The sequence below is a fragment of the Siniperca chuatsi genome, linkage group LG19 (assembly GCF_020085105.1).
Source record: "Siniperca chuatsi isolate FFG_IHB_CAS linkage group LG19, ASM2008510v1, whole genome shotgun sequence".
Taxonomy (NCBI): domain Eukaryota; kingdom Metazoa; phylum Chordata; class Actinopteri; order Centrarchiformes; family Sinipercidae; genus Siniperca; species Siniperca chuatsi.
Window position 1 is genome coordinate 25,283,484 of NC_058060.1, and position 19,541 is coordinate 25,303,024.

The 19,541-nt window shown below is 42.1% G+C and overlaps 3 protein-coding genes across 22 annotated transcripts in view; 1 reads left to right on the forward strand and 2 right to left on the reverse strand.

Moving 5' to 3' along the window:
* Nucleotides 1–19,541, reverse strand: part of LOC122866462 (protein NLRC3-like) — an 876,731-nt gene that overhangs the window by 434,198 nt on the left and 422,992 nt on the right. The gene's annotated exons all lie outside the window — the stretch shown is intronic.
* Nucleotides 1–19,541, forward strand: part of LOC122866467 (uncharacterized protein DDB_G0271670) — a 58,720-nt gene that overhangs the window by 11,254 nt on the left and 27,925 nt on the right. For 2 of the 14 annotated variants that reach the window (XM_044176168.1, XM_044176172.1), the window contains exons 1-9: nt 8,270–8,406; nt 9,848–9,976; nt 10,448–10,526; nt 14,295–14,351; nt 14,571–14,682; nt 16,259–16,300; nt 17,724–17,863; nt 18,306–18,418; nt 19,424–19,520. In XM_044176168.1, coding sequence (XP_044032103.1) covers nt 9,849–9,976; nt 10,448–10,526; nt 14,295–14,351; nt 14,571–14,682; nt 16,259–16,300; nt 17,724–17,863; nt 18,306–18,418; nt 19,424–19,520 — 768 coding nt within the window. In that variant the 5' untranslated portion in view covers nt 8,270–8,406; nt 9,848. Of the gene's footprint in view, nt 1–5,391; nt 5,940–8,269; nt 8,407–8,938; nt 9,182–9,847; nt 10,008–10,447; nt 10,527–12,589; nt 12,823–12,873; nt 13,303–14,294; nt 14,683–15,152; nt 16,140–16,258; nt 16,301–17,723; nt 17,864–18,305; nt 18,419–19,423; nt 19,521–19,541 lie in introns of those variants that run through there. The other 12 variants (XM_044176170.1, XM_044176173.1, XM_044176169.1 and 9 more) reach the window with 12 other exon arrangements.
* Nucleotides 1,665–6,836, reverse strand: LOC122866510 (cytochrome b5). 3 transcript variants are annotated; one of them, XM_044176276.1, is made up of 5 exons: nt 6,501–6,829; nt 4,581–4,709; nt 4,425–4,454; nt 3,928–3,962; nt 1,665–2,439 (listed from the first exon to the last, which is right to left on the reverse strand). In XM_044176276.1, exons 1-5 carry the CDS (start codon nt 6,636–6,638, stop codon nt 2,355–2,357), a joined length of 417 nt encoding a protein of 138 aa, XP_044032211.1. In that variant the 5' UTR covers nt 6,639–6,829; the 3' UTR covers nt 1,665–2,354. The 3 variants fall into 3 exon arrangements, 2 of the variants coding, with proteins under 2 accessions (XP_044032211.1, XP_044032212.1); XR_006375718.1 differs by having other exon boundaries at nt 2,281–2,439; nt 4,543–4,709; nt 6,501–6,836; XM_044176277.1 differs by lacking the exons at nt 1,665–2,439; nt 3,928–3,962 and having other exon boundaries at nt 4,424–4,454; nt 4,543–4,709; nt 6,501–6,836.

Genomic DNA, 19,541 nt, shown 5'->3' on the forward strand with positions numbered 1-19,541 from the left:
TCCAGTGTGTTCGGTTTCGGTTCTGGTTCTGGTCTGGACAGACTGCAGGCGGACTGACAGACCAACGCAGGCTCACGGCCTCACCATCTCAGTCGCATCAGCCCTGTAGACGTGTGATCTAACTCCAGTTACCAAACTAACCTCGAAAAGGCTTATTCTTTATCCTGCAGCGTCTCTGAAAAGCTGGATTGTTTTCTGTTATTATGTCACGCGCCTAACATGCGTTCAGAAACATTCACAACTCTGCAATTTGCAAAGAGAAAGTTAAAGTTAATTGGCACTTTTTGAACAAACATTCTTCATTTATGCTCACAGATTCGTGTTTCTGCTTCCTGTCACAGTATCGGGTTCTGGTTCAGGTCTGGGCCATGTTGAAACAGATTCAGGTTAAGTTATTTTCAAATATAATTTATTTTAAAAAGTCTTTCTGTGCCAAATGTGCTGCTAATAGACACACAATGCCCAGTGGGAGGAAGGAAACCGAGTGCAGCCTCTGTCTAGCTTCAGTCTTACGAGTTAAAGGCCAGAAACGATCGAGTGAATTAGGCCAAAGCTTAACTTCGGGTCTCGGGTCGGGTTTGGATCTCAAATTTGGCAGCACTGGTCTTCAGGCCGGGTTTAGGTCTTAGTTTCAGGCCCACGCAGAACTCTAAGATCTCGACTGGTTCACGTTTTCTCTTTCAGTCTGAACGTGATAAAATCAAAACGCAGTCCTATTAACTGATCCTGGATCAGCAGAGCTGAGCAGGGTTTCTATTAAAAGTTTACTAAACTGAACCGTTAGTCACATATTCTGCAGAGCTGCGGCCATCTTTGAAAACCTGATAGTAACGTGCTTTTATATCCACGGATTCTGAGCAGAATCCCAGTAAATATCAGAGCTTGGTCTCTGTATCTGCAGCTGTGAACTCACTGTTCCTGACCTCGGAGACTCATCAGCTGCTGTTTGCGAGGTCAAAGCTGAATATCTCTATCTGCCGGGGAAGATTGTGTGATACAGTCAAAAGGTAGCAAGCAGACCATGTGGGAATCCTGTGAGACGCAGATTCATTTAGGAATATGCAGCCCTGACACACGGCCCCGCGATAAGACATCGTGGTGGTGCATATCCCAAACAAATAACTAACCGACTCGTAAAGAGAATCTGGCCCCGGAGCAGCCGCTCGCGTCGAGCTGTTTACCTGCAGCACTGAGAGACACTCGCAGCTGCCAGGTCAGCCAGTCGGCTTTGATTTGGTGGTTTTCAGGTCAAACGCCGTCTCGACACAAAGGTCAAAACTGGGTCGTTTGGCTGAAAGGTTGTCTGGGTTAAACAGGACGTTTGTTTCAACATCGGTTTTAATACGAAGCAGGTTCCACGTCCACTGCACTTTATCAACGATCATCGTACCTTTTCTGATAAGCACAACTAGTTACTGGATCACCGGTATTTTATTTTGATCTTTTTCATAGTCTTCTGCACCCGTTCTGTCGTGCTGGTTTGTTTTTACTGTGTCCAGTTTCATTTCCCTGTATCCTACGACTACAAGTGAGTACTGTACCTTGACTTTCACCTAAACTCTCTTGAAACAATATTTGTGTGTAACTTAGACTTGTTGTTCCAAACCTTCGAGTCAGGACTTAACCAAGCAGTCAAGAGACGATTAATGACATGATGGCAAATGTCTGCTGCACAAATTTTGGTGTATTTTGTTAAGATTTTATTCTAATAATTACTGGAAAGTTTTACCTCTTCAGGCCTATAAAAAATATTCAAATGAACAGACAGATGAGCAGAACTCCCCCTTTCGTCGAACAGCTCACAACCTGCGACCCGTGACAGGAGGTCAAACTTCAAACATTTTCTTCATTCGTAATCAGTATTTCATGTTATGATAATCTGCATTAAGGATCCGAGCACAGTCACATGACTGTAGTGTGATGACAGCATGATGCTCTGCTGCTGATTGCATTTATATAAACTCATTTACGTTCGGTTACAAAGACATAAAAAGATACAACAAATTATACATTCACTGCGTTTCTACAAGATTTTAAATCATAAAGATTGTATAAAACATCCATATTTCAAAATGTCACACTGAATTCAACGACGTGAATGACTTCATTAACATAATGCCATGTGATTGGTTGGTTAAACAGCATGAAATGAACCTTGGGTATTGTAGTGCTGTGACAGGAGAGGGGCAGCGTAGAGTTATCCTAGAACAGATGTTTTTAATCCACTGATCAGATGGTTGTTGGTCTGCAGCAGCCAGTCTACGCTGCCATTGGCTGGTGCAGCTGTCAATCAGAAGTTGGGGCATTTGACTGTAGTGCCTGTTGATGACATCACAGCTGCATGTCTGATGATGTCACTCACTCTCTGCGGTGTAGATGCGGTACAACAGCGTAACGATGGAAGCTACCAGAACGGGAATCAACCAGTTAGACCACCAACTGCAAGAGAGAAAGACAGCTAGTTAAATATGTAACTAACCTACTAACAAAAAACACCAACTGCAAGAGGGAAAGACAGCTAGTTAAATATGTAACTAAATAAGAAAAACCACCGACTGCAAGAGAGAAAGACAGCTAGTTAAATATGTAACTAACCTATTAATAAAAAACACCAACTGCAAGAGAGAAAGACAGCTAGTTAAATATGTAACTAACCTACTAACAAAAAACACCAACTGCAAGAGGGAAAGACAGCTAGTTAAATATGTAACTAACCTACTAACAAAAAACACCAACTGCAAGAGGGAAAGACAGCTAGTTAAATATGTAACTAAATAAGAAAAACCACCGACTGCAAGAGAGAAAGACAGCTAGTTAAATATGTAACTAACCTATTAATAAAAAACACCAACTGCAAGAGAGAAAGACAGCTAGTTAAATATGTAACTAACCTATTAATAAAAAACACCAACTGCAAGAGAGAAAGACAGCTAGTTAAATATGTAACTAAATAAGAAAAACCACCGACTGCAAGAGAGAAAGACAGCTAGTTAAATATGTAACTAACCTATTAATAAAAAACACCAACTGCAAGAGAGAAAGACAGCTAGTTAAATATGTAACTAACCTACTAACAAAAACCACCAACTGCAAGAGAGAAAGACAGCTAGTTAAATATGTAACTAACTTAATGAGAAAAAACACCGACTGCAAGAGAGAAAGACAGCTAGTTAAATATGTAACTAACCTACTAACAAAAACCACCAACTGCAAGAGAGAAAGACAGCTAGTTAAATATGTAACTAACTTACTAACCAGTTTGACCACAAACTGCAAGAGAGTGAGACAGCTAGTTAACTAACTAACCAGACTGACAACCAGCTGGAACAGAGAGACAGTTAAGTATGTAACTAGCCAGTTCGACCACCTGCTGTAGGAGAGACAGACAGCGAGTTAACTAAGTAACTAACTAATTCAATAACCAACCCATTCACCCAGTTAGGCCACCAGCTGGAGGACAGAGACACAGCGAGCTAAATGTAACTGTAACTAACTAGTTAGTCCACCAACTTGACAGAAAAACACAACCACCTGACTAACGAACACCATCTAAAACCCAGAGAGACTGCGCTGAGATCAGCGGGGAAGAGAAGCAGAATCGCTGCAGTTAGCTCAGGGCCGAGCGCCGCAGGTGTGAAAAGGTGTTCAGGCAGAAAGGGATGATGTCGTTTCACCTCACGTCTGGTCCGTTTGTGCAGCCGGTGTTTATTCGCCCCAAACAGCCAATGTACAGACTGGACGGACGTTAGCTGTAAGCTAGCTAGCAGCGACGTTCGCGTTCAGTTCAGACTCCGACTGATCTCAGAACAGTCTCTCTCCCGTTTGCTCTCGTCTCTAATCTAATCACCACCTCACACACCTGTGTGTGTGTGTGTGTGTGTGTGTGTGTGTGTGTGTGTGTGTGTGTGTGTGTGTGTGTGCGCGTACCTGGGCTCGTCCTTCAGAGTGGTCACATGTGTTTCCTGTAAAACACAAAGCACGGACATCATCAGACTCTCAGTGATTCAGCCTCATCACAGTGAAGGGCTCAGCGCTGAGACTCACACGTGTACCAAAGCAAAGAAGACATTTTTATAACGAACATCTCGTGCACAAAAGGGACAAATCGTTGGGCGTCACATCAAATGTGCTAAAGAACAGAGCCGTGCGCAGCAAAACACAAGAAAACACATAGAAACTATAATACAATTCTCATTATTCAAAGGACTAAAAAAAGACTCAGAGGTGGAGACATCCTACATTTCCCATCATGCAACTGGATTGCTGTCTTTCATTAGTCCCTCCCAGTTTGGGAGACGCCCACGTCTTTCAGACTCCACACCTCCGGTTCGTAATGCTAAGTCTTTGCTGGACACCTGGAGTCTCAGACGGTGACATCGCTACGACATCATCGGGGTTGGACTCCGACAAACTGCTTCACTCACCTCTTGCGTGGCGATCTTGTCTCTGTCGTCCTGCGGACAAGACAGACGGTTACGTTACAGCGCGTGACGTCTTCAGCCACATTACGAAATTACACTGAAAGCGTTGCAGCACTGTTACGTTTAGTCTCCGTGACAACAACGGCGGCGGGGACTGACCGGGTGCAGCTCTCCTATCACCATGGTGCCGGCCATCTCTCTGGCGTCGCTGGAGTGTCCGACGTCCTCGAAGCTCTCGGAGGCGTCTCCTCCCGCCTGCTCCCTCAGCACCTCCTCTCCTCCCGGGTGCTGAGATGAAAAACAAACGCACGTGTTCATGTTCAGACCCAGCAGAGGAAACGATAACAGTGACGAAACCGTCCATTCCCAGTTTTCTATATTGATCTTTCTAAAGCGTTGAATGCAGCAGCACTGCACCATCAGGCATGGATATTAACATATGGGCGCATGGTTACCCTTTGCATAATTAATTAATTATAATCAGGTCTCACATCATGTAGAAGGGCAGTTTGAATTGGCGCTTAATGCAACTTCTGATTATTTACACACATACAGGCCTCTTTGACTAATCAATGAATCATTCAGCTGATTAAATGTTCACGAAGCTAAGAATCGGCGCAACTGATAACCGACCAAATGATCAATTTAAAGCACTGAACCATGAAGTCGTTCTCTGCGCCGACACAGTAAAATGTATTAGTTAACACACATCAATAATACTAATAATCATGATTGATAATTGCAAGCGAAACATTGAGCAGATAGTAGATTAAGCTGCTAATGTAGAAGATGCAGCAAAAACAGTTTGATAATCCAAATCAAACACATGGTCAGCTCCATCCTCTACGCAAAGACCAAACCCAACAACTCACTTCCTGTCTGCGGCGCTCAGCTGCGAGCCCATTGGTTCCTGCTGAAGACGTGAGTCTTTAAAAACACAGATCTATAGTTTCCTGTTTAAAAAGGCTCAGTAGTTTCCTCAAACAGCTGCTCGCTGTAGTTTTTATCAGACCAACAGGAGGAAACAGAGCGTCTGTTGGGGACTATTTCCAGCGGCGGATGAATCCACGTGTGGTGCTGTAGTGAGCGTTTGGGGCTTGACACCAAATCATTCAAGAAAAAGTCGCAGTGCACCTTAATTATTTTGTCCGACCCTAAAGAAACGGGCGTGACAAAATAATCCCAGCTCAAAGGTCCACTTCCTAGCTTTCAGCTGCATCTCACTGTCTTCCTGAATGAATGAACTCAGACGACTGTCGCACTTTCTGTGCCCAGAGTCAAGCACGAACTTCCACGTTCGAACAGATGAATCATTACAGGAAGTCGAGTTATACACACTAACATATCCAACGGGCCGGCAGTGTGCTGGCAATGATTTACCAACAATACAAGGCCGCAGCTGTAACAGCTGTTCAGCCTGAAAACTGGGTTAACTGTTGGACAACACCATGAACCGTGTACAGCATGAAAACCTCGTCTCATTGGTCAAAGGTCCAAACAGCTAACCTGAGTAACAAGGTAATGACTTATTCCAATGGTCTGTAATTTCCTAACAACTTCCTTTAAGTTTTCTTCTAGAAATGTGTCCACGGGAAAGCGAACAATTCAACAAATACAGAGAACGAAGCTTCTTATAATAACAAATCTGGGTTTAAATGGAGCTTTTTCCTCAAATTACACGGTTCTTTTCAGGAAACCTCCGATCTGTGGCGTTACAAGTCAGCCTGCTTCACAGCTGCATATCATGAATAATCAGCTGACATGGACTGACTGTTGGTTATTGATAAGGGGTCTGATGTCTAAGTTTAGATTTAGAAGAGGTTCCCCCAGGAGCCGTTCTGGGGCCCCTGTGATACCGAACTCAACACAGAAGTCTCCAGCCTGTTCAACGGAGCAGAAGCTCTGAATTTGCCACCAGACTTCAGTCAAATAAATTCACATTTTGCAACACAACACACTTTCAAAGTTATTTTCAGTGTGGTTAAGTGTCCCTGATTGTGGAGTCTGGTTCATTTCCTGTTGTGGAAGATTCCCGCATGCTGGTTCTGTTGACATAAAATGTCCTCAAACTTAACTCACCTCCTCCAGAAACTTGGTGACATCGTAGACTTTGTTGTTAATGATGATCCACGTGGATTTGAACGTGTTCTGCTCCTCGATCTCTGACAGTCTGTAATACCTGACTCCATCGGGGCTCTTTTCCTCGTTTTCACCCATTTGTGTCCCTGAAATCTCCGTCGGTTTGAAAGGAAAGACCCGCTGAAAGTCGGCAGGAGCAGCTAAACGTCCTGTTAGTGGTTATATAATCCCACCGAGCCTGTCAGGACCGTGACTCCGCACAAACTCACCGACATTTACCCCAGTTTCTGTCCACCACAGTCCCAAGTTTCAGGGCTGTTAGATCACCGCCGTCAAGACCACAAGAATACAACACGACGCTTCCGGCTTCGGCTTTCAAAATAAAGGTGTCGTTGATTTATGTGTAACAGTAACATTTGGTCCAAAGTCTATGCAATGGGGACTGTAGCCCCCTCCGTGCTGAAAATATATCTACAAATATTAAAATGTTTTAAATTAGAGTGAAACTAAATTATATTTAAAAAGAACATATACAGTTACACACACACACACACACACACACACATATATATATATATATACACACACAAAAGATATGTACAATATGTGCATATCAGTGTAATATACAAGATATACTGCAAAAAAACTTAGGTATGTAGTGGGAATGTAGTGCAAATGTTAATGTGTATAAACCTATTATTATGCTTTTTTAAAAGGTTTTCATGGCAGTATAAGTCTCCAGCAGATGTATGTAATTACATTAATAGCAAAGCAGCGCTCTTTCCGACAGATAAATCCCCGATGACCTTTGAAACCCCCCCAAGAGACATTTTAACACAGCGCTTACTGCAGTTTTTAAGGTATTTCCAGAATCCTCAAAGTCTCTTCTAACAATAAAAAAAAAGGTTTTTTAGCTCATTTTGCAATTTAGGACTCTCTTTCCTAAACCACGTGTCAGTCCAAAGGCCATACCTGTTATTGTGTTTAAAAATAGAAAGTAATGGAAAGTAACAATAGTTAATTTGAGTTTTATTAAAACTTTGTGATGTCAGTTCTCGCCAATGGACTTAATTACTTAATGGGCCTACGGAGCAGTAAAATTGAGTATTTGCTGATAGTCGATGCTGAATTAAATAGATTTTATGATAATATAAAACACAGAGCACATACGCTGCTGTACGTTTACCTGTTTGATAACTGAGTAGAGTCTTTCTGGAAACAGATTGTCAGGTTTTGTATTTCGGAGGATTAGCTCTGTCCCTTGAATGTAAGGACAGGTATTGTGTTGCGTACAGGTGCGGCACACCTTGGGGCCTCACACGAAGTGTGCAGTGGGATCAAATGACAGCCTTTTCTGTGCAGTTGTTTTCTTACTTTTTTTTATTTAATTAGTTTTATCAGTTGAATCCTACATTCAAACACTGAGCGACTCATTAGGAACACAACAAAATTATATCAGGACAAGACAGATTGAAATAACAGTACATCTCTAAACGCCAGTTCGACGCACTTTGATTTTATTTTGAAATGCGTATTTCCGGTCAGATTGCATGTACTTCTGGAAGCTTCACGAAGCCTCAAAGTTCCGGGGACGTTGACTGACACCGCCCCCAGCGTCCTTCCAGCGCTGCTATTGGTCATTCTCTTCCTTACCTATGACTGGGACTCTCTGATTGGCCCTCACCCTGTCAGTCATCAGCGAGCTGTGGGCGAGAACGAGGCTCAAGTTTACTTCAGTTCAGTAACTTTCAAGGAAACTGCTTCTCACGCGAGGAGCGGGTGCGGGTGTTTTCTCACGTACCTCACGTAATGAGTGTTTTATCGGTCACTCGGTGCATTTCTGCGGGCAGCCGGAGGTTCTGCTGTATCCTCAACACCCAGTCGACTTGTGAAACTTGTAAAAATGGTGAGATTAAGTCGGGACATTGTGTGGAAAAAGTTTTATTTTCCTTCCCCAAGCTCTCTGGCGGGAAAACCGGCCGACTCCAAATCAAAGATAGTCTATATTGATACGTCTTGTCACTCCGGTGGAAAAGATGATCACCCACTGTCAACTGTTAAAAAATCAACCATTCATGTGTAGTCTCCTTAATTAAAGTTGCCTGGCTCATTGACCAGAATGGGAGGCCACGAGCTTGATAAACATAAAAAAAAAAAAATTACATTTATTCATATTCATGTATCTCTTAATTTTTTTTCTTGGCCTGACAGTTGTAAAACTTAATGGCAAATATTTTAAAAATGTTAAAAAAACACATAATGTGCAACTTCAAATTATAAAACATAAAGTGCCATTCAGTTATCCACATTTCCAGTGAAAAATAGCGAAGACATAACCTGTTTAAACGCTAGAAAGGCGTTTGTTTGTGTAAATGGAAGCAGAGTGAGAGCTCATCCTGTTAGCCTCCTCAAACATCTTTGGCTACGATGAAGCACATTTACTGAAATTGTCTCTTTTCTGTAATAATTGTCATGAAACCAAGATTTCCCTCAGAAAACAACTAATATCACGGTCTAGTGTAAATATAAATATAAGGCTTGTGACCTAGATATCAATATAAAGCTGAAAAAAACGGAATTAGCTAGGTTAATTAGCCAGCTTAGCCGCCACTAGCTTCTTGGTAGCATTAGCTTGTTTTAGCTAACTGGTAAGCTAGCAGACATCAGGGAGATTCAAAGAGGTGAGTGAGACAGATTAAGGCTTTAACTAACTATTATTTTATTATTGATTTATGTTTTTCTTAGTCTGTAAGGTGTCAAAAGTTGTCATGTCCATTATAAGTTAGCGGAGGTCGTGTTAAAATGATCAGAAAACCATCAATATCAGTCATTTTCATTGATAATGGCATCAAAAAAAAAAGAAGGGCTGCAACTAATTTACTATTTTCATCATTATTTAATCTGTTAATTATGGTTTGTTTTGTCTGACTAAACAGTCCAAAATCCAAAGATATTCAGTTTACAAATATATAAAACAAATTCTCGCGTGTAAAAAGCTGGAACTGGAGAATATTTTAATATTTTTGCTTGATAAATTAATTGATTATTAAAGTAGTTGCAGACTCACTTTTCTGTCCTTCGCTTTATGGATTCACTGACTAATCGTTTCAGCTCTAATCCTTTTTATATTTAAGACCAGGAAATATTATTTATACGTGATAAGCGACTTGTTTAATAGATGAGTCGATTGAATTGTCATTTAAGCTCTGTGGATATTATAATTTAAAGTGAAAATCAGCTACCTGTTGAACTAAACTCAAATGTTGGTTGAGGGCTTTAGGGCGGGTATAAAATCCTTTACACATGTGTTGTGATGATACAGCGTCTGTGTGTGTGTGTGTGTGCAGGATGAGTGGAGGCGTCCAGCAGTCGTTGTTTTTCCTCGGGCTTCCAGACCTGCAGACGCTGTGCTGCGTCACTCTGACGCTGCAGGACGGCGGCGAGGAGCTGAGGAGCAAACAGATCAAGACCTGCAGGTGACGGCCGCTTAAACTTCACAGTCTCTTCGTAAGGAGTCCTTCACGCTTTCCGTGGGGTCATTTTTCACCGCGTTCAGCGACCACATCTATCAAAAGTGCTTTCGCCACTTGTAACAAAATGTTATGTGTTTCCAGCCCGTTGTGTCAGTTTACATACTTTTTAAATACTACATTTTAATTAAAGCTGGTTTAAAAATGTGGGGGAAAAAAGAGGAATACCTTTCCTCTTTTTAGATGAAAAGCTGTTTTCAGGGACAGACGATGCGTTTTTAAAGTGTTTCCTCAAAGCCGTGAGGTGAACTCGACCAAATGCAGGAGACAGGTTTTTTTACCAGCACCGGTTTACATCTGTAATTACATCAGCCATCGTCTCGTCCCGCTCAGTGTGAAGGACAAAATCAGGTTTTACCGTATCGCTTGAGCGTTCATGTGGACGTGTCCTTGAGTGTAAACTGTGTGTGTCCACAGAGAGCTGGTGCTGCTGTACTCGGATATTCTGGCCTCTCCGGCTCTGGACTCCTTCACTGATATCACAGTGGTCATGGCCGTAAGAAACACACACACACACACACACACACACACACACATGCTTGAAAGAGTAACCCTAACGAGGAGGCTGTTCTCTATCAAGCTGTGTGTAACTGCATGTTGTGATATCGATGTGCATCGATAGATAGATTATCCACAGGGGAACGTTTCTGGTTAATGCCTTACAGATAAAGGTACGTCGTCACATTCATGGGTCATAAAAACTATACAGCCGTACTGTAGTCCGGCTCGTTCATTTACCACGACGAACCAGAAATAAAGAGTATTTAAAGTAAGACATAATAATGTATAAAATATGCATAATATAAATAAAATAGTGATAGCTACCGAGGTGTAATGGCGTGTCAAAATCCAGTTTACGTTGTCTCAGGGTTTATATTTGTTATGAGAGTCTTGGCTCTCAGTCAGCCCTTTGAAGAAGGCAGGACTGGACAAAATGTCCTCACTCTCAAGGTCTAAAACTGTATTTAGTCCTCACAGAGATAGACACAATCACCTTCACACACACACACACACATAAAATGTGCTTTTTGCGACTAGATTTCACATTTAAAGTAATCGAGATATGATTTGTTCAGTTTAATATTCTAATATATTTAAAGTCTAACCTAAATATTTATATTTCAAACATTTTAAATATCTTTTATGTAATATAATATAATGACGTGTGATACTTCGTGAGGGTTTGTCGATTTAATCACTAGCTGACCTATAACAAATAACACCGAGTCCCTTTCCGCCTAAAGGTTAATGTTTTATTTTAGAAAAGCAGATGAACGTGTTATAATGTTAGCAGTTTGTTTCAGGCTGTAAGACGCTGCTCGGTCTTTATCATTGTGATCAAGATCTCGTTTTCAAGAAAGAGCTGAGAACAAAAGGAAAGATTTATAATCAAACCACTGAAGTTAATATCGGTTTGCTGACGCATTAACTTTGGATCTCTGTCAGTGTACCTGTTTGTGATTGGCTGCGTGTTTGTGTAGTCGTCGCCTCACGAAACACTCGGCTTGTAAACTCGACGAGCGGGATGAATGAGATCTGTCTGCGGTTGTGGTCGCCGTGGAAATGCTGCACGCATACATCAAGCTCTGCACGCCACCACAGTCGCCACCACAGTCACACACACACACACACACACACACACACACACACACACACACACAGACTCTTTCTTCACCTCTGCAGCAGATTGTAATCTGATTAGGATGCAGATTTGTTGTGAGTCTGGTGGCAGAGATCAGCCTTCACAGTAAACCAGAGGACGTGATCGGCAGCTAACGACTGTTTGAATGAAGTTTCTTCCCTAAATGAGACATAAAACGTTTGAGAAAAGTGACAGCTGACGCTACGGAGATGCTGCGGTGTTAGAAGATTTCAGAGGCGAGTCTGCGGCTTAAAATCAAACTACTGCGGCTGTATCTTATTGGTGATCGGCTGTCGATGAAACAGTGTGACCGCGACTATAACACACATATATATCTTCTGTACACACGTCACCACACAACGTTTATTTTCATTGTCACTAATCGATTAGTTGTTTGGTCCATAAAATGTCAGAAACTGGTGAAAAATGTCGTCCTCAAACGTCTCGTTTTGTCCACAACACAAAGATGTTCAGTTTACTGTCCTAGAGGAGGAAAGACACCAGAAGACATTCACATGTAAAGGCTGGAATCAGAGGCTTTTTACTTTTTTTTTTTTTTTTTTCTTTAAACCGATTATCAAAATAGTTATAATTAATTTAATAGTTGACAGCTAATCGATGAATCGTTGCAGCTCTGATCTGGGAGAGGGATCCGTTGCTCTGCCATTTTAAAAGTTTTTGTTTGGGGAGTTTTTCCTGATCGGGCGTCGTATGCCGTACTGATTGTAAAGCTAGACAAGGCGTTGTGTCAGCGAGGTGTCGTTGCGTGCCGACACTTCCCCAAGCAGAAACACGCAGCCAGAATAGCTGGAATTCCAAACATTCCCCGTGTGCCTTTCCCACACACACACACACACACACACACACACTTTATTACCCTCTGTAACATAAACATGTCTCTGTGTCGCTCTGCTCTCGTTCACTGTCCTGCTGAATGAATCCAGGTCAGGTTATGTTTTTGTTCTGGATCATTCAAAAACAACAAATATGAATTGGAAAGCGTGTTTTAGAGGCGTTTCCGTTCAGGTTCATTGGAGGACGTTTTTAGTGTCGTAGGAGGAAATCAAAATATTATACACTACAATACAGGTCGGATAAATACAGGTTTGTGATTGTTGGAACAGTGGAAAGACTAACTCAGATGGTTCTGGTGAGTTTTACTTTGTTTCTGTCGAGTTTGAACGAAGCGTGTTTTACGACGAGTTAGTCTTAGTTAAGAGTAAAAGAGAGAACCTTGAACTCAGTTTATGTTTCTCTTTTTAATGTTTTAAACTCTTAAATCCTTACACACTGCACCTTTTTAAACAATAGGTCATTAAAAATAGATTTTTCAGCTGCATCTCCCAGCCCTAATTATGGGTGACTGTGTGTTCTTTGTAAATACGGCGGTGGACCTCGGGGTCGTGGACAGCGTTGTCTATCCGCAGAGATGTTCGATTGCGTGACTTCCTCCTTTCAACCATTTCATCTGACGAGCAGCTCGCGTCACGCGGATCAAAAGAAGAAGAATCGTTTCTGCACCAAACACTCACCCTCGCTACGGACAGGACGCTGTCGAAGATCAGAGACGGGGGAACGAGACACTGAAACGTTATCAGTAGCCGACCCTGTGGCCTCTGTGACATGTTGAGTAAGTTCGAGGCTTTCGAGTAGATTCGTGAGTTCCACAGCCTGTTAGGGGGTTAATATGAATGTTAAAATCTCCATTTAAATTCATATTTGGTGATAATAAGAGCGGCCAGCTGGGAGAAATAGAGAACGCCGTTTTGGAGGCTGTATATTGTTAAAACGAGTGCTGCCTATTGAGCACAAGGGCGAGATATTCAAACGATATAAAACTCACGCAGGTCCACCTTTGTACAGCTGAAGTGCTTTGAGCAAAAGGTAGCGCCTCCGCCCCCTCCGTTCCTGTCTCTCTGACTGACAGAGGTTGTAGTCAGTTCAAAGCATAAAATCTAGTTAATCATTTGTAATAAGGTCATTAATAAAGAATGATTTGTTGGCTAGAGGTCGAACGTTTAGCAGAGCTAGTTTTATAGAACTAGTTACATGGTGACTGAGTAGATATGAGGTTTGTAACACTCGGTTTAGCGTTTGACTAATCACAACATGTACTGGCAACATTACAGGAGAGTGTTTTTGATGTTGAAAGGCCAGCAAGATAAACATTGGGTTCTGGCTTGATAAGGGAACAGCCACAAGTGACCTTTCTATGCGTTATGATTTCAGGAATATCAAAACTAGGGACAGACATTTTAATGTCGGGGATTAGATTAATTTAGACAAGAAGGGATGTTGGTTTGCACACATGCTAAATCAGAAAACTGAACATCACAAATTTCTATTAAAAAGAACGATATTCTGCACAGTTTTGCTGTAAAGAAATGACTTGAAAACAGAAAGAAAAACGGACTTGTTACGAAAGGATGCAGCGTGAAATGTTTTCATGCTGTGGCCTTTTTTTTTCTAGTTTATTCCAGCTGATGTAAACTGCCAAAATGACATTTTATCTCCGTGAATTTTAAAACACTTGACGGTTTGTTAGATAACTGCCTCGTCTGCGTCTGAATCTTGACATTCTGTGTTTAGTTGTATCTGATAAACACTCTTCTCCTCCTACAGATCCCGTTTTTCCAGAAAGGAATCGTCCAGGTGTTCGGACAGAGACGCGGCCTGCAGGTGGGATGAAGCGATGGATCGATGGACTGATAACTGCGTGCCGTGGCTGAACGCTTACTCTGTTTACACTTTGGCAGCAATTTTACATTTAATCTCAGTCAGAAAGGCCACATGAGTTTTTAATACCATTTAGTTAATCCTTCAAATTTTAATCCATTTGGAATTGCAAATATTTTAAACTACTTTTAGTTGGATGTGTGTGTGTGTGTGTGTGTGTAGCTGGGCTCTCCTCAGTGTGTGTTTCCAGGTGTCCTCCAGTGTTGTCTGTCCTACTCTCTGATCACCAGACTGGCTCCCAGCTGGAATAAAGCAGGACTCTACCTCGTCTCTGGTACGCTTCGTCTTTGAGTATATTTTAACTTTGGACTTTGAGCGAGTTTAGATTCCATCGAAGATGTCTGTGTGTTGGTGTAGTCAGACTGAAACAGACCGAAACAGAAGAAGGAAAAGCAGCAGAAGCTGTAGGAGGGTTTTAGGAAGATTAGTCCCAAAGTAACTCTAGATGTAATTGTTTCTGACGTGCCACAACAATAATAAACTTTGTGAGCAGCTCTGTGGTAACCCAGACTTTGACTCTTCCTCTTCGGTCTTTGTTTCATGCAAGTGATGCTATTAAACTTCCATAAACCCCCTCAATTCTCTCAAAACACAGCTTTAGTGAGCCCACACCTAACGCTAAAGCTAGCTAACTGGGGATGTCGGCTCTGCGCAGAGGAGTTACAACCTTTTCGACTGCGTAGCAGGACGTGAGAGGAGCATATCGACAGCGAGCTAGCTTTAGCATCACATCTTCCCTCACTAAAGCTGTATCTTATGAAAACTAAGGACTTGTGTGCTTTAGCGGTGGTGCCTGTATGATACAAACATCACCGCAGAGCTGCTGTCTGGAAGCTGCTCACTAAATAAAATGGACACCTCAGAAACGCCATCTGGAGTCCGTCTGGTGCTACTGTATGTGGGGAAGCATCTTTAAAGAAAAGCCAGATCAAGCTCTGTACTGTAACACTGATTGTCAGCCTTTGTCAGTAGATTATTAACAGACTGTCAGTGTTCGAGCGCATCTGCTGAAATTGGCTTTAATGTGTGTGTGTGTGTGTGTGTGTCTTGGATCAGAGTGACAGCTGAGTGTTGCAACACTCAGTCAAGCCTTCACCTCGGACCCAGTCTGACATAAAAACAAATGTGTGTGTCTGTTTGTTCAAACGGTCGAGGAAGAACCGTTTGAACGTTTACATGTGATTACGCACCGAGTCTGAAGTTAATCTGACCTCAGGCTGAGCTCTAAGAAAAAGATAGAACGATATTTTGACAAATCAGTACATCAGGACAAAATTAACAATATATACCGACACGTCTACGTTCTGAAACGAGCGATTTACGACACATTTGTCCCGTGAAGACAGTTAGTACAAGCAAACCTCACGGGGGAAAAGTAAGATAGATTTATAGGATAAGAATACAAAAATGTTCTTGCATGACTTTGTCCCATCTCTACCACCAGCAGGTCAAAACCTCCACCTGTCCAACACTTTAGTTCATGACAGTACTAACGACTGAGCCCTCAGTAGCCTCAGTTGTACGGATGCTAACAGAGCATGCTGATAAAAGCACTACCAGGCTACTACAGGACAGACACACACCCCCACCCCACCTTACCTAATGTGTCGTTTGGAGCTTAGGTAAAACTGCAGCACGTCACAGTACTGCACAGACTCAGCATGTGCCCCTAACACTGAATAAAAGTCTGAAAATTTAGACTTTTACCAAAGAAAACAGCTTCCTGCCACCGTAAGCCAAAGAATAACTCCGCAGTGTTGCTGCTGTTAACGTGCCTCGGCCTTGAAAGTTACATTGCTGTATAAAGTTATGTTGCTTTGGCTTGTTTTTCACTGTGTGTTTGTTCTCAGGAAAAGACTTCCTGACTGAGAGGGGGAGGCTCAACGCTGTCAGTAAGTTTCACTGTGGCTCATTTATCTCCAACAAACCTTATTATAATAATCAGATTACATGTGTGTGAATGTTAACGAGGATGTGGGATTGGGTAAATGATTAGGTTTCAACCTAGCCAGCAGTAGCTCTCCTCGCTGAAACATTAAAATACGTCTGACAGATGTGGGTTGTTGTTTCCAACCTTTTTAAAATGAAACAGCAGGTTTTGGGCTCAGTGTGGACACGGGTTGCGAACACTTCAACCACATTTTTACTTCTTAGTCTGTTTGTTTTAAAGCATGTGTAGAAGCCTCAAGAGGTGAAGTATCCGGTATTTCACAAACCGAACCTTTTTGCTTTTTCATCCCTTGAAAACGAGTTGCAAACGAGTTGTAGGTTGATGAACCGACGATTTAACGTTTACTTCAAAATGGGATGTTATTCACAGGGAGTTTATTCACGAAACCTTTGAACACAGAGATCCTTTGCAGAATTCACTGATATTTTTGTTCCAAATGTTTGGAACATGATTTGTGTGAGTTCAAGACTGTGAAATTACAAATAACTGACAACTCATGGAGTTAGTATTTTTAACATTTCATTATGTGTTTTGTCAAAGCACGATGCAGACGTCAGGGCAGGGATTTAAAATATTTGACTGAGTAAAATAAATCACCATTTCTGTCTCTCTTGACTAATATGCATCACAGCAAACTACAGGATTTGAATTTCAACTTAATTGATGTTGACGCCTGATTTCTGCAGTGGGATTTTCCTCCGCAGCAGCGTCTCTCCGTCAGACACTTGAAGCTGCACTGATGACTATTTTCATATTAACAAACGGTCAAATAAAGAATTGTCTCCATCTCTGCAGCTCTACGGAGCTTTTTAGCCTCTTTTAGCTCCTAGTTTTGGTTTTGCGGCACATTTCCTGTCTGGTTCAGTCTCAGTGTTTCCAGCAGCGGTTTTCGTCAAACAATCTCTGATAAACTCGCTGAACGCTACCTGCTCAGCAGCAGCCAGCAGACAGACGCAGTCAGAGAGCAGCTGCTGAACATAGCGGAGCATCTAGCAGCTAAAGAGCCAGATGTTTCCCTCAGCAGCTGCTGGAGACCAAACAGAGCTGACAGAGAGAAGACCGGACTGACGTCCATCAGGAGACACAGACACGCCTCCTGATGAAGCGTCGTGTCGCTCTGTAGCTGCTGGAGGCGGAAACAAGCCGCTGTTTGCGAACACATTTACAATATCAACTTAAAAGGTGACGATACGTCAGATGTTGTGTTTGTCAGCTTGTTCTGCTGAACCAAAGAGGCAAGAAATTAGTGACAAAATTACACCAAAGAGGAGTTTCACAACGTTTTCTCCCCCATTTAACTTTCATGGATCCAACAAATCCAGAGCTGTGAAGTTACTGTGTGTGTGTGTGTGTGTGTGTGTCAGGAATGGAGCTGAGCACCAGTGAGGGCCAACTGTGCATCAGCATTGACGCCAACGCAGTCAGACTGCTGCCAACCACAGTGAGACAACAAAATAACTTTCATTTAACTTGGATCAGTTTTCAGTATCTAATGTATGTCCATGTAAGTTTACTTCTTAAAACCAAAGTCTTAAAATTAACAAAAGGAGTAGAAAACACCTCCACCTGTCCTCTCTTTTCTTGTGTTTTAACAATATTTTTTATCTGCATCTGGATCCGAATCTGCAGTGAAATACACATGTAATACATGTAAAGAGGCGCTGTAGTTCATGTGGAAATTGCCACAAAAAAATTATCCTGCCTTGCAATAAAAAATCCCTGTAAAATTTTCTGAATCCACATCAAAAACTAATCACTTCTTCCCTGGAACATGGATAAAGTTTCATTTAAGTCTCTCACATATTCTGCTACATAACAAACAAACATAATCTGAGATGTAAAAAGAAAATCAAATGTAAAGCGTGCAGCTCGCGATCCGAATAAAACATGGTATGAGAATAAAAAATGTACATGAAAACCAGGATTTCTGTGTGTGTTTGTTGCAGCTGGAGGACTTTGACCTCCCTCCGTTAGTGCTGAGGAGGTTCTGCGGTGATCCCGACTCCGTCCTCGACCCCACCTCCACCGGAAGAGCCATCTGGTGTCACGTCCTGCCCAGGTAGGACAGCTCCACCTGCTGGACACAGCACAGACGGCACCAAAAAGGCTGATCACCGTCACCAGCTCTGCGTTATCTAAGCTAAATATCATCTTTTAAATTAAGAAACTTGGATGGAATCTGCAGATGCATGTATAAGATAAATGATAAAAGTGACTTTATAATGAGTTAATCAGTCAGCTTTTACTTCTGAGCATCGCATGGTGGGATACGCCTCCAGAGAGATCCAACCACACCTGTGGTGCTTTTTCTACAAATTAAAAGATGTGGTCAACGTGATAATTAATAATTCTGTCGTCGTCTTTTGTCTGTCAGGCCTGTATGAAATGATCTAGTTTGAATCGTGTTCCCCACACAGGTCTACAGGTTTGTGTGAAACTCTCTGTGCTCCTCACCCAGTATTGTGCACATGCACTTATTTAATACCACCGCACAGACACATTAGACTTCGTGTGATTGACTTTCTTTAAACATAATATTGCAGAAGGGTTTTTGTTTGCAGCTTCATGATTTCCCTAAATTCTTGTCACAGAACATTTTACTGGCCAAACCACGTAATGACACGTATTATATATTATGTTCTGTAATACACAATAATAATAAACTGGATGACATGCAAACACAGTCCTGTATTAGCGTTCAGGCCAGTTAGACAGCCGGCTGCTCTGCTGATCTCCTCCAGTAAACTGACATTTCAAGGCTTCAGTTCGTCGTTTCAGTGTCCGGTTTTATTCTCAAGGTGAGACAGGTAAAAGGCTTCAACTTGCTGGTGAATTATGGGATTTAAAAGACACTGCGGCCGACAGAGAGAGGCAGGTTGTGTTACACAGACTGTGAGCAGCAGGTGGAGCTGCAGCTCCGCAGTCAGCCTGCTGGAGATTCACCACTTCTGTCCTGATGTACTCGCTCACAAAATCACTCTTTGACAGATTTATTCCTCTCTCAGTAGGTCATTTTATATATATATATATATATATATATGTGTGTGTGTGTGTGTGTGTTTAGCATGAAGAAAGGCCAGATTATCACCATCAGCCGTCAGTTGCCCAGAGACGGACCATTTAGGACCTACAGAGACCTGCAGAACCACTGGAACCGCCTGGTACACAACACACACACAAAT